The 24766-nt window shown below is 33.5% G+C and overlaps 3 protein-coding genes across 3 annotated transcripts; all 3 read left to right on the top strand.

Annotated features, from left to right (window-relative positions):
- The first annotated feature begins 3050 nt into the window (after positions 1-3050).
- Positions 3051-11178, top strand: LOC134697805 (uncharacterized). The gene is made up of 9 exons (XM_063560091.1): positions 3051-3099; positions 4058-4183; positions 5342-5506; positions 6162-6240; positions 7153-7316; positions 8558-8743; positions 9279-9400; positions 10185-10242; positions 10908-11178. Exons 1-9 carry the CDS (start codon positions 3051-3053, stop codon positions 11105-11107), a joined length of 1149 nt encoding a protein of 382 aa, XP_063416161.1. The 3' UTR covers positions 11108-11178.
- Positions 11179-15033: 3855 nt separating this feature from the next.
- LOC134697804 (uncharacterized) lies at positions 15034-17606 on the top strand. Its single transcript, XM_063560090.1, has 2 exons — positions 15034-15470; positions 17152-17606. The coding sequence occupies exons 1-2, from the start codon at positions 15053-15055 to the stop codon at positions 17604-17606; spliced, it is 873 nt and encodes a 290-aa protein (XP_063416160.1). The 5' UTR covers positions 15034-15052.
- A 4690-nt stretch (positions 17607-22296) lies between these two features.
- Positions 22297-23581, top strand: LOC134697803 (complement C1q-like protein 4). Its single transcript, XM_063560089.1, has 2 exons — positions 22297-22420; positions 23127-23581. The coding sequence occupies exons 1-2, from the start codon at positions 22297-22299 to the stop codon at positions 23579-23581; spliced, it is 579 nt and encodes a 192-aa protein (XP_063416159.1).
- Positions 23582-24766: the final 1185 nt, after the last annotated feature.

Here is a 24766-nt window from a genome sequence, read left to right as displayed (position 1 = left end):
GAGCCATGGGTAACCCCTCAAATCATACATTTGAGTATGTAACAAAATACAGATTTAACGGATAACAATTGCATCTGGTAGGATCGGTTCTGCAAATATAAGTTTGTGATCGAATAGATTGAAGAATTCTTTTGTCAATCTAGTAAAGTCCGTGTTTTCGAATACTATTTGGAATGTTCGGCTAGCCACAAACCCAGGTTAAACCAACCATTTTTCTTGAAATATCCTGTACCAAGTCAGGAATATGGCAGGTTTTTTTTGTGGCACTTCACTCAGTGTTTCTGTTGTTTCGTTGTTTTCCTCTTATAGTAGATATTTCCCCCTCGGTTTTAGTTTATAACCCGGATTTGTTTTCTCTCAATCGAGTTATTACTTTTTAACAGCGGTATTCAACTGTTGCCTTTATATATTGATGGAAATTATACAGATGAAAAGTAAAGTAAAAGGTGTACAATGTCATTAAAGATACTAGTACGGAAAATTTTTAAAATATTTCTTGAAATCAAGTCACTGGTTTAAAAACAGCCGAAGACCAATGTACCGACGGACGAACATACATACATTACTGTATATCTGTAATTATTATAAATGAATAGATATAAAACTAAATGCATAAGATTGAAAACAGAAATCCGGTGTATGCTTCTTCAAGATGTATAAACAAATGGAAACATATAATTAAAAGGTGCAATGAAAAACCATAAGCCGAGAACTTACAACACTATGGCCATTAAACACCACACTGAAATTTAAAGTGATGGCTGTCATTTTAAGCTTTTTAAAATTTTATACTGTTGGAACTGTTGAGAAAAACAATCACCTCATCATTCTACAATACAGTCTAGCCTGCTGTTCGGTATGAGCAAAGGCTCCGTGTTTTAAGGGCATACGATACAGTTACAGGGGAGGTAATGACGTTGCTAACGTAAAATGTTATTTTCGCGACGTCAAACTGTAACATATCGAGAAAAGATGCATTTTTCGACTGATTTTTGTCATTCAAACTGATTTAATTTGAAAACGAGTTCATGGACCCCTATTTTTCAAAACGGCAATTTGTTTCATTTTGCAGGATGATTATGTGACCCCAATTTTATCAAACTGTAAATAGAGGATTTTTTTTGATTTTGATAAACATGCAGTAAAAAAATGACGTTTTTTCCTCAACTCATAAACATTTGATAAATATGAGTTATTTCTGAATAAAAAATTGCATATTTTTTATAATACTTATAAAATACAGAAATTACCGCTTATTTAACAAAAAATCAATTTGTGTTTATCTTTTTTAACAAAAAAGTTATGTCTTTCTTTCGAAAAAGAAATTACGGCCACAAATCTGAATTTTAAGCAAATATACAAAATTTCGACCTCATTTTACTCAAAAAGTAGCACATGAAGGTATATTTTTTATTACATATTTGATTTAATCAGGTAAAAAATAGCCTATATGCACATTTTCATGAACTTGTAAATACAGAATCAAAACTGTATCGTATGCCCTTAACTTAAGGCGATACATAATGGTTTACTTGTTTACAAATTATGACTTGGATGAAGCGTTGTCTCATTTGCACTCATACCACATCTTCTTATATCTATTGACTGAGCAGTTTTTGTGAGAGTTTTGTGTATCAATAAGGTAGTTAATTTAAAATTCTAATACATATTCGGAAGTTAAATGTGCTATTCAAAAACATTTATCAGATAAGACGTTGATATCTTTTATTTTAAATTCCTTATGGTTATTTAAAATAATTGTATTTATAAAGCCAATAGGAAACATTAGGATCGAAATAAAAAATTTGGGCAAGTTTGAGTACACATAAAAGAGTTAAATTTCCAAAGTCAATAACCTAGTTTTTGGTCTTCTGTGTTTCATAATACATTTTTCTCTGTTAAGGATTTTTTTTTTTTTGGCAAAAATGAGATAGTCTCATTTGAATCCATACACGACTTGTTTGTAGCCTAAAATATTTCGCCTAGACTACTCGTAAAGTCTTCATAATGAATCCTTCGGTAGTGTTCTAATTGATTTTTATGTCTGGGAAAAGTCTGAAATTAAAAGTTTGGGGGCATATCATATTGTGTTCCCCTTTTCGTGCCGCCTGTCCGTCCCATTATTACGCATAACTCCTCCTACAGTTTGAATCCTAGGTAGTTTTCACTTTGATATCTGTTTGTAAATGTGTTGAAGGTGAGCATTTTTTCAGGGTTTTTATTCTTATTTATATTTTCTCTTTTGGGAGACAGTTTAACTTTGTCATTTTTGGGGGTACACGCGTAAACGCAGTTCAAAATAACACTTTGTATCTGTGGAGGCACCAAATATGTCTCCCAGAAACAATATTATCTTAAAGAAAGTCCTACATTGACTTTGTTACGATACAGTTACTTCAAAGTGTATTGCGGGGGTGGGGTTGGGGCATCACTTTGTCTAGTTAATTGTTGAAATACGGCTTAGAACAAGCTTGCAGTAACTGCGAGTACTCTCAAATCGTGTGTTTGTCTTTTTGATGGTTGTCTATATGCTATATACCAAAAAGTGAAACACTTTTTTTAGTTCTGATGATGAACTATTACATCACTGTCCAAAGGTTAGGATAGGTTTGTAATCGAGTATACCCTTGTCCGTTTTGTCTTTGCGGAACAAGTGTCACAGTTGACGTTCATATTGCATCTCCATATTTTGACAACAATATGATGTATATTATTGCGACTCGTATATTGAACTTCAAATGCCTTTTCTTTTATTTTGTTGTGTTGTTAGGTAGATGTCAATACATCTTTAGTCATAATAAACTTTTCATAGTGGTTATCCTAATTCCCGGTTGTTGGCTTAATTTGATTTTTATGGACACCCCTGGACAGCTGTAAAATTTTGTCTCATCTTTTAATATTTCACAGGTAAAGATATACTACAAGGAGCAGTATTAAACTGAGTTTATGTACTGTAACCATAGTGGTAGCCACGGACTAACAAATATCTGCCCTTCCATCAAGTAAGGCGTCACAGTGCAATTATTAGTTTATCTGAACAGTTGTTTATGATGCAACCTCTCATTTTGGTAGTATTTTCAATCTTAGGACTTAAACATGGTAAGAACTAATACATTTTATTGAAATCATTTCACTATAATTAGCATTTGTTAATTTTGAATAATTAATTTGAAATAGTTTGTTACATTTTGAACGGAATTAGATATATTTAATGTCAGTGTAGATCAGTGTACAACAGACTAAAAACAATAAACCAACGTTGATAAACGGGCTTAAAAACAATTTTGCATATCAAATGCGTTAACCTTTTTAGAAATGGAAAAAAAGATGACTGAATTGAAGAAGGACTTATACAAATCTTAACTTCAACACCAAGTTCTTAATGAACAAATAGAACCATGAAAAAATGATAACCTTCAGCTTTTGACAGACAAATTATCACATTTTGCTTAGGAAACAGCCGCTAAAGTCCAATTTAAGGTAATGGTTTATGCAAAATATCTTGCATTTGAAGCGACCGGAAAGATTTTATCTTCTTATTTAGAAACTAGGCCTTTTTACTCTTATATCGGCCGATATGTTCTTCAGAATCGTTGACTGGCGCTTTTCGACTAATAATCATCTTGAGACAGATATCAAATTTGCTCACAACCTCATACCAAAACAGCTTATTATCTCTCCTGAAAAAAAACCCAGAACTGCATTATCTCCCCTGAAAACAAAACAATACAGCAAAACAAAAGATTTGCGGTGAAACTGGATAGTCAGCTTTAATACGGATTTGTCAAAATCATTTGAAGATTTTTAAAGGAAAGATGTTTCTGTAAAAATTGAAACGTTTGTTAAGAATGCCCATTTTGTTTGTTATTCCACATTGATACTCAAAATTTTGTCAAAATCTGTTAAAATTGCAGTGCTGAACTGCCTCTCGCTTTTGTAGTTTGTTAAAATTTCCAACAATACGCGAAAACCCGGCGTTACTCTAATTATATACGAAGCTGCCATGTAGTCTCAAAGTCTTTTTTGAACATAAATTATTATGTGTTCAACTTGATAGTTGTAGTTACTAATAATGTAAATTTCTCACATCCTACTTTGACTTTCTCAGTTAATGCTTGTGATGGTGTGAAACAAGGATACAATGACCATGGAAACGGAAAAGATATTGACAGCCAATTATCAAGTAAGTTTTGTTATTTAAAAGTTTACAAATAATACTTAATTAGACTATATACCGGATTTGTAATAACATAATCAACCCGACGGGTGCCACATGTGGAGCAGAATCTGCTTATCCTTCCGGAGCACCTGAGATCACCCCCAGTTTGGGTGGGGTTCGTGTTGCTTAGTCTTTAGTTTTCTATGTTATGTCTTCTGTACTGTTATTTGTCTGTTTTTCTTTTTCATTTTTAGCCATGTCGTTGTCAGTTTATTTATGACTTTGACTGTCCCTCTGGTATATTTCGTTCCTCTTAAAGAACCCTGGCAATGGTTTCAAATCCTCGATGCAAAGTTGACATCTGGCCTTGTGGTCATAAAACTTTCGGAGTCAGTCTTTTGTACTCTTACTCGAAAATAAACCAATCAAAATGTTGGATTTCATGTTTCGAGCATGATTTTTGTGCTCCGAGCACTGAGCAAAGTTTAATGACTTCAACCCCAGATGGATTTAGTTACTCTTTTATGGGCCTTTCTGACCTTTCTGACCTTTCGGTCGAATACATTGTAGCTCTTGACGTGTTAGAGTATTTTGATTTCCTTGACTTTTAAGTTTTTGGATTTGTTTTCGATTTATAAATTTTAGTGTCTCTTTGGTGTCTCTCTCCTCTCTTCTACGGCAATTCATATTTCACAAAAAAGTTAAGCGTGAGATATTGAAACAAGTATAAATATTGGGATTTCGATTCTTTCGTTTCGTTTCGTTTTGTTTTGTTTTATCATGATCTGTATCTTTTATTTGTATATTATCTAAGAAACTCTTTTTAAAAGAAAGCGTTTCCATTTAACTTCTTAAAACACATTAAGCTATCAAAATGAATGTTTGACAAGAACAATTTAACTATATTTTTAAATTATTATTAACAACAATATAAACAAAAGAAATATTCGTTTGACCAAATAGGTCAAATTTTCGAAATTTTCCATCCAGGTAGAACGTGTGACCAATGCAGACTTCACGGAATAGAAGTTCCTTCATAATATAAGTTCCAAAATGTTTCCATTGTAGTTATATTTGTATCAATTTAAGAATCGACTAAGCTCGATGGAGTATTATACTTAATCATTTAATCTCCATCAGGGAATTTTAACATATAAAAAAGAATATTTATTTATATTAAAGACTATGGAGTAATTGCTACCGATAGTAAGTTTACGTTCGACTGTTGTGGTACTATAAGAAGATGGCGTGCTACAGCTGGTGGCCCAGGAGAAGTAGATTTACAAGTATGGCGACCAACTGGCAAGGAAAACGAGTTTAGACTGATGGGACAGAATTCTTTGACATGTAAGTATGACCATTACATGATATCTGGTACTCCCAAAGAATATCTTTATGGAATAAAGTAGCGTATACATTTAACTTGTGTTGTACGACATTTTCCTATTTGGATACATATATTAAAACATAGAAGATATGGTATGATTGCCCATGAGACAACTCTCAACAAGAGGTCATAGTCTATTGATGGCAATTCAACAAGATGAATAAAAGCAGTGTCCAAGTCACATATTGATAAAAATATTGTGGATGATTTTGGCGTGTTCTTGTGTTCTTGCATTTTCTGGACAACAAAATGAATGAAAGCAGTGTTCAAGTCAAATTTTATTTAAAATGTTCTTTTAAATTTGATTGTGTTCTTGTTTTGTTATCTTGAATATTTAAATGATGTTGACAACACTATGTTATGGATTCGTTTTCTTGAGGAGGTTATGTTGTTATTATGATAATTGCTATTGTTGCGTGCTTTGTTCGGTGTAGTTTTTTTGGTCTTGATTTGTGTTTGTTTGCTTGTTTTTGGGCGAGTGGAGAAACCAACATATGGATACATGTATGTATTTCCCAACATCGCAGTAACTACTTTATTAATTTTTTTTTAAGTTCCGTTTTAACATTTAACAATCAATCCAAATTTTTATGACAATTAAAATTTTCGTTTTAGTTGATAAAGCTGGAGGTGTGGTAACAAATATACCAGAGGAAAATAGAATTTCTGTTGAGAAAGGTGATTATATGGGATGGTAAGTAATATCTAACTCTCATACATAAATATGCAATCAAAGATTAATTAGTATGTTCTGTACCAATTCGCCGTTTCGTACTGGCGGATCAAGAAATTTTCATAAGTGGGGGGCCAACTGGCTGCCTAAGAAGGAGCCCTCTCCGTCACGCTTCAGTGATTCCCTATATAATCAAACAAATTTTCTCAAAAGGGTAGGGGCCTGGCCCCCTGAAACCCGCCTCTGTTTCGCACTATGGACTATGTGACTATGTCATTGTTCTTACACTTAAAAGGAAGAATATCTTTTCATAGATTGACATTTCATAAATCAAAAACAATTCCGGGAAAACAAATATGACAGATATGAACCAACGAAAACCTCAACAGGCTCCTGACTAGGGACAGGTACATAAACAAGGTGGTGGGGGTAAATTATGTTTGTAAGTGTTCACCCTCTCCTAACCCTGGACATTGGTGTTAGAAAAATAATCAGTATCAATTGGCTTAACGCAAAAACTCGGTACGAGGCACGAAATAAGCTAACACAAATGTAATATGACGCCTTGTCCACGAAGAGGTGAACTCGTATATCAAAACTGTATAGTATTCATTAAGAATGACAATAGAATAAATCGTGAAAATATCGATGTCACAAAATCGAAATGTTTAACATCAAAAGGAATAAAATAGCAAAAAGGGGGAGGGGGCATAATGATAATGAATAACTTGCCCTGGTAAGAACGGAAAACAAATGACTTTGCATAATATTAAATGAAAATTGATAGTCTGCAACACTAATTACAGGAAACAAAATGTGCGCATAAGGGGAAAACATCTACTCTCGCGGCAAAAATAAGCATCATTAGCAGGAGACCAAATAATCCCATCCCCTCTTGAAAATAAATGAGTCTATATCATCTTTTTATTCAAGGCACACAAAAACGAGTGGTACGATTATTTTTGATGATGGCGGAAGTGATGGAAATTACGTATTGCAGTCTATGCCGGGAGCGTCATTTGGAGCAATAGTTGATTGGTCGGCTGCGACAAGGGTCGACAAAAGGTCATACTCCATTGAAGCTATAGGAAATGACAGTATGTTTATTCATCTCTATTAAAAAAAATCTGCCATTTTTGTTTGCCTTATAAAGTCAATAATATATCAGAAGTTCTTTCATTCAAATTTTGAGGTTCTTCCCTTGCCGGGATTCGAAACCATGCTACTGAGATGTCGTGACACCAAATCGCCTGCGCTGTAGCCGTCCCGCAAGACCACACGACCACCTGGGCTTCATAAAAATTATTTTTCGGTGGCCGGGTGTTACCTTTCCACGTTGGTTGACAACGTTTGCCATTTTCAGTTGTCATGGACTTCCCCTTTTTGCATTTTACAATATGAAATCCTGTTGATTATACTGTTTACCTTTTTAGTTGAAAGGAACAATAAATAGAAGTTCACCTATTTTCTTATTTCTTTGTCGCAGAATATCTTTAAACGCGTTAACTGCATATATATAGCTGATCTGTAAGAATAACATCTTCATACCTTATATATCATGTACTGGAGTACGACGCTAGATTAAAACTGACGTGGAAAGGTAACACCCGGCCACCGAAAAATAATTTTTATGAAGCCCAGGTGGTCGTGTGGTCTTGCGGGACGGCTACAGCGCAGGCGATTTGGTGTCACGACATCTCAGTAGCATGGTTTCGAATCCCGGCGAGGGAAGAACCTCAAAATTTGCGAAAGCAAATTTACAGATCTAACATTGTCGGGTTGATGTTTAGACGAGTTGTATATACATAATGTACACAGCCATGTATCACCATTACTGCTGGTGATCCGATATAAGTACGTCTGAGCCAGTTAAAACTCTACAACAGATTTATCCATCGGATTACCAGCAGTGATGGTGATACATGGCTGTGTACATTATGAATATACAACTCGTCTAAACATCAACCCAACAATGTTATGTATATATTGAGAGAAAGGTTAATTAGAATATATAAGAGAGCAACGAAAGATAAAAAAAACACAGTTTAAAATAAACTGACAACAGCGTGGCCAAAAAAAAAATGAAGAAGTCCAACGGACAATCAAAACAGTATACAAAACACAACATGGAAAACTTAAGACATAGCAACAAGAACCGAGAGTGATCGCAGATGATCTTAAGTAACCACGAGCAATGAAATTGGCATTTAACGTCCATAAAAAAGTGAAATAACAAACAAAAAATCGAACTCCAAGGAAAAATTCAAAAAGAAAACCAACGAAATAGAGAACACTGTTAGATAAATTGTCTTTTAATATTGATTTAATTTCGTCTTAGATATGCCACCTAGTTTTAAGAATTTACCACACACTAGCATCATTTCACAAGCTGATATGTATGATCTTGCCCAGCAACCGACTGAGGTATTCCTGATAGAAGTCACCGATACTGATGTACACGATATACCTGGGTTGAAAGTGGAAGTATTCGGATTTGATCAATACTTTCAAATAGAGAATACAAGTATGTGAATAAATATCCAATGTGTGAATGAAGAAATATTTTCTCTGTAAGTTTCTCATTCAGAGAAAAATAAACAAATGGTAATGGACCATAATGTAATTCCACATTAAAGAAGCATTAGTTACTTTTTAGAATGCAAAATATTAAATTATGATTTTTCCCTCTCAACTTTATTAAGCGAAATATTGAAACAATATTTTCCTATCAGCTATCAATTTTGTTCATTTTTGTCAAAACGTGCAGAAAAAGTATCGCAGATTTCATTGAATAATCATTAATCGGGACGGGTTGCGCTTAATCTCAGCATATTTTTTTATATATATTTCAACTCCATGTTAATATAGTTACTCAAAAGGTTTCGTCAGTGAAGAAAAAATTGAAGAATGATACATTTAGAAACAAATCTTCGCAAGTAATTAGCTTTTTCAAACTTTCTATAAATTTGTTGTTCTGTGTCTTGTTCGCATTAATGTTTTAATCACGATATCTAATGCCTCTAATGATCAACTTCAATTGCTTCTTGCTGTTTTTACAGATATGGTTGTAATTGTAAGTGCACCTCCTGTAGATACTTATGTATTGAAAATAAAAGTAACAGACCATTGTGGCCTCAACAAGACAGAACAATTGACTGTAGAAATAAAAGACTTCGGTACTGTAAGTATTTAAAATCAGATATAACAAATGTATACCAGTATACACAAACGAATATAAAGTCGAATCTATTCTTTTTTCGTTCTTTTAAATAAGTTCGTTTCGGTCCTAAGGTCCGAAAATGTGGATTTTTGTATACCATTTCTTAAGATCATGGAGTTAATTTGAAAGGAAGAAGTGAATTAAGAGCGCATTATTTTCGATTCATTATATCGTGATTTGTATGAAATTGAAAGTGTTGTTCCATAATCATTAGATGTGTATATTATTGTCTGTTCCTCTGTGTGTTTTTGTCTGGACACTCGTTTTCATGATTCTGAGTTGATTCTTTCTATTATATTCCATTATTCTCCGGTAATCGTTAAAACTTTCCCCTTTCAGAGTTATTCCTACTCGTCCATCTTTTTTTGTGAAAATTGTGCACAATTGATATAAATACATGAATATCAGCAACAACTTTAGGCAATAATTCGTTGTCTCAGTTTTTTAGATTAAAAGAATGACAATGCTAGTTAGGAAAGATGACATGATACAAACGGTTTGCAACAGCTCTAAAATTACTGTGCAACAAAAAGATTTGTTTTCATCGCATGAATACCCTTGATATAGAGAAAGATATCAAAATGGAACAAGCCGATAAATTGACGAACTTAATTTAATGTTTTAACACAGAACATTTCAAAATCGTTCGGTTAATGACGCACTTTATTCTGTAAAGCGTTCATATATTTGGTGTAGATATGTTGCATGGTTTAAGCATTTCATACATGTTGTTTATTATCTGTAGACAACTAAAGGTCCAGACGAACCTGTTAACACAGCTGCTTCATCAGGGGATTCAGAAGGTAGGTTATATTTTCAATTATACTATCTTGGTATCTATGACGAGTTTATTTGCAACCACTGGGTTGATGCCACTTCTGGTGGAGGTTTATTTCCCCGAGATTATCACCAGCACAGCAGTCAGCACTTCTGTGTTGACTTGAGTTATCATTGATATGTTCATAATTATAAATTAACTGTTAACAAAACTTTGATTTTTTTTAAAACTAAGCTTTTCTACCTCAGTAAAATATTACCTTAGCTGTATTTGGCAAAACTTTTAGGAATTTTGTACTCCATTTGGCCTTTTAAACATTTCTTCATTCTAGCGTAACTGATGAGTGTTTTTTAGACGAAACGCGCGTCTGGCGTAAATATAAAATATTGATCCTGGTATCTATGATGAGTTAATTTACCACCTCTGGGTTCAGGATTTCTGGCTGTGATGAAGACTCATTAGTGGTGTCCTCGGGCTGTTTCCTGCTCTTTAGTCGGGTTGTTATCTGTTTGACCCATGTCCCTTTTCCATTCTCAAATCTTTATTGGTAAAGTATTGTCGACTTCTTATGTATGTCTTTTTATTTTGTAGTCACCGTCCAAAGGAATTATTCACTACATTTTTCTTGAATTTATGTTGATACCTTCATGCTAGAAGAATTAAATAATGGTGTATAATTTTTTTCTTCAGATTTTGAATGGGATTGGCTGATTGGTGTTATAATTGCAACAATAATTATTCTGGTAATAGTAGCACTGCTTTTCTTTTTCCGAAAGAAAGGATGGTTGAAAAAAGCTCACAGAACTGCTCCTAAAAGAAAACTAGCAAAGGACGAAGAAATGGATAATGGAACCAAAACTGATTCAAATAATCCCTTAACACAAAATTAAGACAATTCCAGCATTATGTTAATCTTGTTAACAAAAATGTTTGATTTTCTGAAGCAAGATTTTAATAGTACGATGGGTGCTTTAGTTACATTTTTAATTTATAGATATTTGGTACAAAATGTTTGTTTACAACATAACTGATGTTTTTTTTTAGCAACACCGGTTGTTTATAAGACATACGTATTGCCAAATCAGTCTTAGTTGTCAAAATTAGCTAAGTAGTGTGGACGCTATTCTGCAATTTCTTTAGACAAAATAGATGCATTCCATTTTAAAATGGCCCATTAGTCAAAGGTCTTAGACTTTTTCTAAAACGGAGTCTTAAGCAAATGACAAAATCAACAGCTCAAACTCATCAAACGAATGGGAAAACAACTGTCATATTTCTCATTTTGTACAGGCATTTTCTTATGTAGATAATAGTAGATTAAACCTGGTTTGGCTATGTAGCAGGATTTAAACTATGTTTATAGTTTTTACCTCTCCATTCTTCTTGTACATTAATTATTTTAAAATGTCCTTAAAATTACCATAAGTTTCATTTAGGATTATACATTTGCGTGTTTATATAGTATTTGTATGGCTACAATTGTGATATATATGTTATTTTATTGTTCAAGTCAATATTCATGCATGTTATTTACACGATTGATGTAAGATGAGGGCTTTTCGGCCCGTTTTCAGTAATTTCGTTTGAGATTTTATTATACAACATAAAAGGGGGGAACCACTTCAAAGACTTTGGCTACGAGCACGTGAATCAATGATATCTTGTTATATAACATTACAGAAATTCTTGGAGAAATTTTAAACACAATGAAAAAAAACTGGTTTAACTCTTGCATATACATCAGAAGTAAATCCAAAGTTTTTTTAGAATGGCAAATTACGGACAAACTCATTTGTTCAATAATGATTTGCTGACACTCTGAATGGAGCCAATATTGATATTTTGAGGTAACTATTCAACACACAACAGCTAAAACTGTTCATTTCTTGTAGCATTCACCGGCGATGGAAAAGCTTTTTTTTCGCGTCAGTATTTTAGTTATTTATTAAGATGGAACAGTGCTTTTCACAAATGAATAATCAACAAACAATTGTACAGTAAAACTAAGAATAAAATACGTGTGATAAGCACATGAATTTGCAAGAATTTATATAAACAATTTTTCGGGAATTACGACAAATCCTCAACACCATACCATTATTCAAATATGTAACGAATTTTGAGAAAAAAAACCTCTTGAATTTCATACTAAAATGCCAGAATGTAAGATAATTTTGAGAACGACGAATACTGAATTTCATACAAATATGCAAGCACGAAAGATATTTTAATGATACAAATGGTCAGCATCATACCAATTTTAATATCCTCTTTGATATTTAAATTGCTTTTTTAAATTTTTATCTTTATCTTTAAGTAAAATAACAAAATTACCGAACTCCGATGAAAATTGAAAACGGAAAGTATGAAAGAATGGAAAAATCAAACGGAAGGATAACTACTGTAATATTTCTGACTTGGTAGTTCAAGGCGTTTTTGTAATGTATATTAATCATACAATCTTTTCATATAGAATTTGGAAACAGAAAATTGTGAAAAGTGGAAGAAATGATACAATTAAAAAAAAACAATATTTTCTGCATGAATCGTCAAAGATATAAATGTAGTGTTTAAAGTTTGTAATAACTCCATGGTGATCTTACTCTTACATAATTCATGGTTGTAGTCCTTAACGATGTGTAGTTCAAAGAGTTATATGTCCAATTTATAAAAAAACCAACATTCTATTTCTATAATAAAAAAAAAAGAGAGAACAGAAACCGATTTCAAATAGAAGTTAATAATTCGAAATCAGTCTTGAAAATTTCAAAAGATACAGGGAAATATAAAAGACTCATTTGAATAAAGGCAACAGTAGTATACCGCTGTTCGAAATTCATAAAACAATTGATAAACAAATCCGGGTTACAAACTAGAACTGAGGGAACCACAACAAATATAAGAGGATAACTACAACACAACAACAACACATCATTAAGATGTAACACACACAGAAAGGAACTATAATATAACAATGGCCATTTTCCTGACTTGGTACAAGGCATTTTAAGAAAAAAAATGGTGGATTGAACCTGGTTTTGTAGCATTTAACATATAGATTGAACTGAAAGTCATGCGCTAGCAAAGTCACTGACTCGAGACAAGAACATGAATCAATTTTTTAACAGTGACTTTATAATTATGAAAATATCATTGATAACTCAAGTCAACACAGACTACAAGGTATACATGATAATTTCCTGTGTGTTCTAAGACAACTCATTTTAAACCTAAAACCCAACTTAGAGTCGGCACTATCAGAAAATAGTGTCTTGAGAAAACACACAACCGCGAAAAGCAATTAAGAGCATCATCAGAAATAGTATAAAAAGATTGAAGTGTTTGTAATAAATAAAATCATTCATGATTAAAGAATAAAATGTCCCATCTTACAATACGTTATTTTAAGAATGATAGACTCACGTTGTTATTATTCAAATTTTCATATCGTTACCCTGTGAAAAGAGTGCGTGGATAATACGCAATAAATGATGAAAACGTTCGCGCTTATACTGTGAAACCAGGCTCGGGTGTTTTCATTTGATACAATATGTTTGAATTGTTTTACATTTGTCTCCTCGGAACCTTTATATATGAACTTTCCACAATGTGTTGTTTTAAATTTCATAGTTTTATAGAAATTTTTATCACAATATCATGTTAAGAAAATATTATCATTATTTGAACTAGAACGACACGGTTGGTCAAATGTTTCAACGTGATACTCCTGAATGACACGTGTTTCGATAGAAGTATTACGTACATGAGGGGGACATATACTTGCCTCCCTATGCTGCTAAAGTTATATTTGCTAAAGAGCAATAAAAACACATCCATTTCCATAGCACGTTTATTTCAAAGAGACAGATAACATCACATGACAAATATGCATCATAATCATACAAAGGGACACAACTCTCACGACTAAACTACAAAACACATACGACCATACAATACAGATATATAACAGAAGCAGCGAATGCCAATAATTTTTAGATTTTGTTTGACTTATTGGACCTATCTTATGATAGAATACGTCGCAATTTGAAATCGAGGACAGCACCTTAGAACGAAACCACAATTTAACCAAAATCATTGTTTCATCACTTCTCTTGCAGTTCAATAGGCGGTATCTTCATTTGTTCATTAAAACAAAAAGTGTACCTTTGTAAAGAAAGAAATATGTGAAAATGTCTGCAACAAGCGTCACTGTAATGTATGAATCCATTTCGTCTGTCTTATATAATGATAAAAGGCACCTATTATTATCTATTGTCAAACCTTTTTACTTACGTGCAGGTTTATCTATATTGCGACGTGTTTCAATTTGTTCAGATAGTTTGAAAGCGGTTCAAGTACAATGTTCATAAAAATCCTTAGGATAATGAATTTCTATGCCACATTTCTTGGCATATGTGCAGACACCACATTGCAACAAAATCGGTATGATGAGAGACTGAACTTGGTTGAGACAGTTCTTGTGAAGCAATCCAACAAGATAGAAGACATAAAACAAAAATGTTCAGACTCAGAAAAATGAAATAACTCAATTGAAGATGACACTTTCAAAGGTCAAACAATTTCAAGGAATTCATGACAAATCCATTTCGGTTCTACAAAAAATCATAATATATGGAATCTGTATAATGTTATTTAAAACAAAAAGTGTAGCCTTTTAAAAAAAGAAATATGTAAACATGACTACAGATAAGAGTCATTGCATACATTCATTTCGATTGTCTTATATAATGATAAAAGGCGTTTATTCTTATCTTTTGTCAAATCTTTAAACTAATTTGTAGTTTTATCTATAATACGACGTCTTTCAAGGTGTTATGGAGTTTAGAAACGGCATCAGTACAATGTTCATAAAAATTCTTTGGATTATAGTTTTCTATGACACATTTCTTGATGTACGTGCAGACACCACGTTGCAACAAAATCGGTATGAAGAGAGACTGAACCTGGTTGAGACAGTTCTTGTGAAGCAATCAAACGAGATTGAAGACCTCAAATTGGTTGTTCAGACTCAAAGGAATGAAATAACCCAATTGAAGGTGACACTTTCCAAGGTCAAACAGTTACAAGGAATTCATGACAAATCCATTTCATTTCTACGACGACTCATAATGAAGCCAAAGATAAACTTGCAATCGACAACAGAAGAAAATACTATGCTGAAAAGGGACAATCAAGACAAGAACTTAAAACGAATTTCAGAAATAGTAACGAGTGAAGTTTCAATTAACCGAGGTCAGTGCTGTTTTCCTTTTTATATTTTTTTTTATTTCATTGTATATGTATTTTTATTAAATAATTTATTTTATATAAATAACAGAAACTTGGCATTCATTGTTTAGAGCTTGTATCTTTGTTGATATTTCTATGTCACTTGATGAATGTTATTTCACCAAGCATCATTATGACACAACCTTGGGATCCACAAAAGTTTTTAAAATGCTAATACAGAGACCAGTTATAGTAACTGAGTGACATTTAGGTCAGTATATTTTTTGGATGACAACATATTTCTTACGTTTTGATGACGTATTTTTCAACAGACTGTCAGCATTCCAATGGGAACCAATTGTGTCCATATTCTTGCCGACTTGTTTCCTACTATTATGAAGTTGACTTCATACGGGAACTTTTTATGATAAAGATAAGAAGTAAGCAATATCCTTTAATGTTACTTCCCGCTATACAGATGATTTTCTCTCACTAAATAATTCAAAATTTGGTGACTATGTTGAACGCATCTATCCCAACGAACTAGAGATAAAGAATACTATAGATACAGTTTAGTCAGCCTCATATCTTGACTTACATTTAGAAATTGACGATGAGGGTCGGTTGAAATCAAAACTTTACGACAAAAGAGATGATTTCAGCTGTCCAATTGTGAACTTTCCATTTCTCTGTTGCAACATTCCAGCAGTTCCTCCATACCGAGTATATATCTCCCAATTGATACGATATTCCCTAACTTGTATTTCCTATCATGATTTTCCTGATAGATGATTGCTGCTCACAGGGAACCTATTAAACCAAGCGTTCCAAATAATTAGGTTGAAATTATCCATTTGTAAATTTAATGGACGCCTTTACAAGTTGGGTGACCGTTATTGAATAATAGTTTCATAGATGATATCGGATATGTTCCTTACGTCGTAACTACAATACCTTTCCCTTTTCATGAACGTGACCTACCAAATTAGACTACTTATCGGGTTTGTTATAAGATTAGCAACATGACGGGTGCTACATGTAGAGCAGGATGTGCTTACCCTTCCGGAGTACCTGATATCGATCTTAGTCTTTGTTGGGTTCGTGTTTGTTTTTATTTTCCTAAGTTATTTTTGTGTACTTTAGGTTGCCTGTTTGTCTTTATCATTTTTAGCCATGGCGTTGTAAGTTTATTTTCGATCTGCGAGTTTGACTGTCATTCTGGTAACTTTTCGCCCTTTTTTATATAATTATATATAAATATGTCCTCAAATCCTTTACATATTTCAAGACTCAACGTAATGAGCAAATGGATAAATTACTTGTTTTTTTTTCGTTCTGAATTAAAAAAGACGTGCTATGATTGCCAATGGAATAATTCTTCACAAGAGACCAAGTGACACATAATTAACACATAAAGCTCACCGTATGGGCTTCAATAATGAACAAAGCCCATACCGCATAGTCAGCTATAAAAGTCACTGAGATGACAAATGAAAAACTATTCAAAGAGAAAACTAACAGCTTAATTTTAGTACAAAAAATGAACAAAAACAAATATGTAACACAGCAACAATCAACAACAACTTTTTGTATTCATCATTTTACTAAAACTTCATTTTTTCCGTTTAAATAACTCATGCAATTCTATCTAAATTTACTAATGTATTGTTATTTCAATTGATTTAACCAACTCTTTGTATTCCAGCATCGAGACTTCTAAACGTGGCGACTTCAGCACCAGACATTCGAACTGTTGCATTCTATGCACTAATGAGTCACAGTGAATTGAACCCGGGACCGCACCATACTATAGCATTTGATTTAGTTAAAACCAATATTCACAACAGTTATAATCATTTCACAGGAGTTTTCACTGCTCCGATTCATGGAGCATACGGATTTATCTACGCATTGCGAATGCCTTGTAATACATATGGAACATTCGAAATCATGAAAAACGACCAGGTCGAGGGAACAATCCATGTCAACGTCCAAAATGGATGTTCTGGTCAATTTTCGACCGGAAGTATCGTAATCGTGTTAAATATTGGAGATGCTGTGTATGTTAGAACCCACTCTACCGTAACACCTACTGGTCTCATTTTGAGCGGTATTCATGGTGGCCCGTATTTTGCTGGATGGCTGATTTCATCGCTTTGAAAATTTAATAAAATTACTACACTTGATAAATAGCTTATGTTAAACGCCAACCCACGATCTGTCGGAACAAACATCGCGCATGTGAAGCTTTGTGTTCTTGTAATAAAATCAACATTTGTTAACTTTCAAGAACATAGAATAATGTCTTTTCTTATAATGAGGGGAAAAAGATGTGTGGTATATATCATTGAGAGAGCAACTAAATGACAGAAAAAAACTAAAAATCATTTATACCGCACCATGCGATCATCAACAATACACAGTTGTCCACGCAAAGTTTCCAACTCTACATTGTCCACAATAGATTTGCAATCAATTCATCCGATTTTCTCAATACAAATAAAATCTTGAGACAAACGCACACGATGTTTCTAGTTAAATTGGTTCATCAAAGATACCCCACTTATAATTTGATATGCCAGGTTTCGTCTACATCGTATGCATTTTGTCTAATGCTTAGCTCGTTTCTGTGTGTGTTAAATTTAAATGTTGTTCTCCTCTTATATTTGATGCGTTTTCTTCAGTTTTAGTTTGCCACCCGGGTTTGTTTTATCAATCGATTTACGAGTTTCGAACAGCGGTATACTACTGTTGCCTTTCTTTATACTCACTGGTTTCGCTCGAATCAGAACAAATGGAAGAAGAACTAAATTGATTAATTAAAATTACGAAAGGTTGGGCTAAATAAGTCCAATCTATGTTGTGGTTGTAGAAAAAGTAGTATTTTTTTGTCAACAGTTAATTTACAGAAAATAACCATATGATTGAATGATATTTCATGCCAACACAAAAGTGCTGAATACTGGGTTGGTGAATCAAAATTCTAATTAGAATAGACAAAGACAATAGACTATACAAAGAGTGTCGCACAAACATTGCACATACTAAAAGTTTAAATTCATTGATTTTTCACTGACAAATTTTAGGAGAACAAACGCTTGATCAAAAGTAAAATCACAAAAATACTGAACTCAGATGAAAATTCCAAAAGGATAAAACAATTACAGGATGTAAAAGTACAGAGACACGTCACGTTAAAAAGAAACACTTAAAGGCATATTAGAAAAAAAGAAAGACAAGAACACAAAAGTATTCATAGAACAATATCACAGGATGTATAAGTACATAGCCACTTAAAATGGATACAATCAAAAACAGACTAAACGGTTAAAGTAATATTATAAACCAAAGAATACTTCAACACGTTATTAAAATGAAAAACTTCGTCAGTACCAATAATCTATAATTCAAGACCAAAGTGTATTATTTGTGAAGTTGATACGGAATATTTATCAAGAAGGTCTTGGTACCTTCAAATGAACTTTTTTAGAAAAGGACGCGAAGTTTTTTTTAAAAACCCTTGGTTCATCAACGTTCTGTTCATATACCGGTGACGTTTTACACAGTCTGAGTAGTTACTGTTCGCTCTTGAATATGTTGGACAAATGTATATTCCACATGCAGGTGAAGTTGATAAATTGCTATGAAGGTGGGGGAGATTGATAATTTCAAAATTAAAATCATCTCGTTAGTCATTAATTCTGGTAATAAGATGACTGTGTATGTCAAATTCGAGGTATAAAAACAAGGAGGAGACGGTGTTTGTTGTTTCTTTAGTTTCAAGTTCTAGGGTTTGTATTAATTGAACCAAAGCAGAAAAGTCTGAGTTGTTAACGGAAAGAACATCATCAATATATCTGAATGTGAAATTAAATGACCTGGCTTCATTTATGTTCGTGCTTTTAACAAGGTATTTGGGAACTCAAATCCATATGAAATTCATGAGGCAAGAAGAGGCGCTCAGTCCGTTCCTATAGGAATGCTGACAATTTGTTGAAAAAGTCTACCGCAAAATTCAACAAAAATGTTGTCATTATGAAACTCCAGCATACTGATCACTATATTTCCTCTGTGTATCATGTTTTACCTTTTTTTCAATATTAACAAAATATACCGTATGGTCTGCCAAGTAATAAATTTATAGCATATGTAAATTTCACGTTTTATTCCGTTTTAAATTGCTACGTTTCAACTACGTTTTGAATAAAAATGTCCCGTTATTTTGAAAGCTATATTTTACTTGGTTTGTGCTACGTTCTTATCACGTTTTTGCTATGTATAAGTACGTGTAGACACACGTTTCCACCACTCATTGATATATTTTGATACGAAGTAAACACGTTTTGTAACGTTCCGCTAAGCTTTGATACGTATTTACTAGGTTTCTAATACGTTTCAATTTTCGCTACGTTTGTTGTTAAATTTTCAAAACATACGTGGCAGGTCCCGTTTTGAATAAAGGATCATTACGTTTCGATACGCTTCGTTATGTATATTCACGTTTCTCTACGCTTTCAAAACGTAGTAAAACGTAGCTCTTGAAACGTGACAGTGTGACTGGGGCTTAAAGCCATGTTTATGTTAAAAGGCATTGTGGTATATTTCTTTTAGACAATTTTTCAATGGTTCTGTTTTCGTCATGCATCCCATTATTTTACACATTTCTTATTACCCTGGATATACTTTTTCCATTAATTTGAAATGGCATATTCGATAGTTATCAATTGTGGCTGCTATTATCTCAAAAACCTGTTATGTCTATTTGGGTTGATCACCCAATTTGGTCTATATCAATAAACACTTGTCATACAGATTTACGGATTAGCTGGCTATATAACCATGTTTTCATCAAAATATGTATGTAAAAAGTCAGGAAAATTAGTTGTTTTCCTCTCGTTCCATTTGTTAATGAAGTTTAATCTTGGCAGTTTTTATGGACTTCTCGTTTTCCATGTTAACAGGAATGTGTCCCAAATACACGGATGCTCCACTCGCACTATCATTTCCTATGTTCAGTGGACCGTGAAATTGGGGTAAAAACTCTAATTTGGCATTAGAATTAGAAAGATCATATCATGGGGAACATGTGTACTAAGTTTCAAGTTGATTGGACTTCAACTTCATCAAAAGCTTTAACCTGAAGCGGGACGAACGGACGGTCTAACGGACCCACAGACCAGAAAACATAATGCCCCTCTACTATCGTAGGTGGGGCATAAAAAGCAGCATCTTCTTACTTTATATTAAGTATAGTTTGCCGTTTTAAAAGCGTGCAGATGATGGAATGTATCGATCCTTACTTGACAGTACGATTTGGTAAAGGTTGCTTTGCCTCTTCTTCATACCATAGGAAGTTAAGAAGGGGTTACCTTAGTATGTCCGATATTTTTTAAATCATGTTAGTTTTTCAGATCCTTGATTGTCACTTTTTTTCCTGCCCTAAGGCCAGTTTTTAACATAACAATGTCTTATCTTCGGTTTCAAAAACATGTCAGATTTGTAGGATCATAGATATTTATACTTAAAACAAGAAATCAGGTATTAATCGAATATTTTCGCAATAATACACTTCTTATTCTTATTTTTTATCCTCCCTTTCTTCCATTTATCCCTGGTCTATTTGAAATTGGCGTGTCGTAATATTCTGTTAAGTTTTCCACATATATCCGCCTCTTCTCGCTTCAACCAGACCTCATTTTTGTTATAAATTAATATTTGGTTTATAGTCTTCAATATTGTGTTATATAGTCCAAGTATACAATTATTTCGTAGTGCATTTCTTTAGACAATAAATGGAAATAAATAAAATCCTACCTGTGCTTTCTCAATAATATTTTACAGTGTGTTGTACTACTTTTTGGACAAATCATTTCAAAATTATAGAAAACTTCATCGGCTCTAACTCAAAATATGGAGAATTTATGTTAGGGGGTCCTGAAATCTTTAGACAGCTTCCGAAATGCTAATTTTTAACCTTGTGGACCAAATCACTACTTCACTTTAAAATTCATGAATCATTTTTTCCCAATGTAGTTTTATACCCTTTTTTCTATTTGAGGCAATAGACATCAAGAAATAAATTTGGAAGGGGTATAACAAAAATAGGCAAATGACACACTGTCCACACTAGTGACTATATACGTGGACAACGAAAATCAAGGGACGGTAACTGTGTACTCGGAACATATGTACTATAGTTTATCTGTTTGTCGTTTTCTTTTTCAGTCATGGCGATATCAGGTTTTTTTCCACTTATGAGTTTGAATGTCCTGGTATATGTCACCTCTCTTTTATAATTAGGTGTACCAACTTTTGATCATCTGCACTTGAACTGTCTCTTGTATTTTTAATTGGACAAATACAAAGTTCGCAATAATGTTAATTCATTAAAACCAACTATACTTGCAATATTATGAATACAAACAAGGGTGGTGAATTAGGTTTCTTTCTTTTATCTTGCATATTGTTGTAAAGTGTTATCTACGTATATGCTGTCAAATTCTGATATTAACTGGAACAGAATTGTATAATCTTCAATTCACAGTAGACGGATTTAAAAGTACTAAAAGGTAATATCAGTGCAATGTTTATAAAAATCCATGGAATTGTAATTTTGTTTGCCACTTTTCTTGGCATATGTGCGGACATTTCATTACAACAAGATGGTTATGAAGAAAGACTTTCTAAGGTCGAATCAGTTATTTTGAGGCAAACCAAAGAGATCGAGGACCTAAATATGGTTGTTTTGACTCAGAAAAACGAAATCTTACAACTGAAGATGACACTTTCCAAGGTGACACGATTACAAAAAATTCATGATAACTCCTTTTCTGTTCTTCGAAGACTTATTATGAAGTCAAAGTTCAACATAGAGTCGGCACCAGCAGAGGATAATTCGTTGAGAGAGGACAATCAAAACAGGGACTCTGAAACATTATCAAAAATAAGAAAAGGAGAAGTTTCACTTGATAGAGGTTAGTGCTTGTTTTTATATGTTATTGTTATATAAGTATGTGCGCAATAAAATGCAATTTAGTTGGAAGAGTACAAATAGGTCCACATCTCACAAACACGTTGCTCGTAGTTTTCGGGAAGATATATGTTCGCACTAAATGTGTGTTGTTCCTTTTTTCCATTTATATGTTTCGGAGTTTAGTGTGATGTCCATTTTCGTTGAACTAGTACTCATTTTTATTTAGGGGCCTGCTGACGACCGCCAGTGTTGAAGATCTATGAGTGGCCTTGGCCTGTTTTCAACTCGTTGGTCGGGTTGTTCTTAAAAACTCCCAGTTTCCATTCTCAATCTTATAGAACGTGAAAGAATTAAAGGACTGATAACCATGAAACAACAGGTGTCCCACGTACTTCTATCAGGTCATTTTTATTATGATTTGATTTAAAAAGACTTTTATAATTTGCGGTTTACAAAATCTTTAATTTTTCGAAAAACTAAGGATTGTCCAATCCCAGGCATAGATTACCTAAGACGCATATGGCACATTTTTTTTGGAATTTTGGGTCCTCAATGGTCTCAACTTTGTACTTGTTTGGCTGTATAAATAGTTTGATATGAGCGTCACTGGTGTGTCATCTGTAGACGAAACGCACGGCTGGCGTACTAAATTATAATCCTGGTACCTTTGATAACTATTATTCATTCAAAATTGTGTCATATTTCAGCATCACAACTTATGGATAGGCAAGCGGTCAGACAAACTACCCAAACGGTTGCATTCTATGCACAACTGAGTCACAATGAGGAGAGCCCAGGACCGCACCACACTGTTGCATTTGATTCAGTGAAGACCAATATTCACAACAGTTACAACCGTTATACAGGCGCCTTCAGTGCTCCGATCAATGGAGTATACGGGTTTATATATACATTGAGAATGTTTTGCTATAATGATGGAGTATTCGAATTTATCAAGAATGACGAGGTGGAGGGGACGATCCAGGTGAATGTCGACGGTGGGTGTGCTGGCCAATTTACAACTGGGAGCGTCATCCTTGCCTTAAATGTTGGAGATACTGTGTATGTAAGAACCCACTCTACCATATCGCCTAATGGTCGCATTCTAAGTGATAGAAATGGTAGTCCATACTTTACTGGCTGGTTGATTGCACCGCTTTGAATACTAATAAAATGTTAAAGATAAAGTCTCTAATATCTCAAAAATGTGTACGCCAAACTCGTGTTTCGGTTTCATAATACTAAATAGTGACGCTCGCATCAAAACCTTAAAGCGAAAGGCAATGTTTGAGTACAGCAACCATATGAAACATATTGACATACACACAAACACAAGCAGGCGCACACAATCGAAATGTACAGTAAACATAAGCTCCCAAGCAATAGAAAAAATGTACAGGTAAACATAAGCTGCTCATTGATAGACAAAATGTACAGGTTAACATATGCTCATTAGCAATTGACCAAATATACAGATCAACATAAGCTCCTAAGCAATAGATAAATACAGGTTTGCATATTCTCCCCAGCAATAGACAGATGCACAGGTAAACATATTCTCCACAGCAAAAGACAAAATTTACAGATTGCTATAATCTCCTCAGCAATAAACGAAATGTACTTGTTAACAGAAGTTCCTCACCAATAGACAAAATGTACAGGTGAACATAAGCTAGGCAACAGTAGACAAAATGTATAGGTAAACATTTTAAGTTCCTCAGAAATAGACTACAAAATATACAGGTTGACATATTCTCCCCAGCAAAAGACAATATAGTTATCAAAGGTACCAGGATTATAACTTAGTACGCCAGACACGCGTTTCGTCTACATAAGACTCATCAGTGACGATCATATCAAAATATTTATAAAGCCAAACAAATACTAAGTTGTAGAGCATTGAGGATTCAAAATTCCAAAAAGTTATGCCAAATACTTATACGGCTAAGGTAAAAGAGGGACGAAAGATACCAAAGGGACAGTCAAACTCATAAATCTAAAACAAACTGACAACGCCATGGCTAAAAATGAAAAAGACAAACAGAAAAAAACAATAGTACACATAAACTAAAGAATAAACAACACGAACCCTACCAAAAACTTGGGGGTGAACTCAGGTGCTCCGGAAGGGTAAGCAGATCCTGCTCCACATGTGGAACCCGTCGTGTTGCTTATGTGATAACAAATCCGGTAAATAGTCTTATTGTAAGTAATCTTTGCCTGGGATAAGAACATCCTTAGCTTTTCGAAAAATTCAAAGTTTTGTTAACAGGAAATTTATAAGAATTACCTCATTATATACAAAATGTACAGCTGAACATATTTTCTAAAGCAATAGACAAAACAA

This window comes from Mytilus trossulus, chromosome 14, assembly GCF_036588685.1.
Source record: "Mytilus trossulus isolate FHL-02 chromosome 14, PNRI_Mtr1.1.1.hap1, whole genome shotgun sequence".
Lineage (NCBI taxonomy): Eukaryota > Metazoa > Mollusca > Bivalvia > Mytilida > Mytilidae > Mytilus > Mytilus trossulus.
This window is presented reverse-complemented; position numbering and strand designations above follow the sequence as displayed.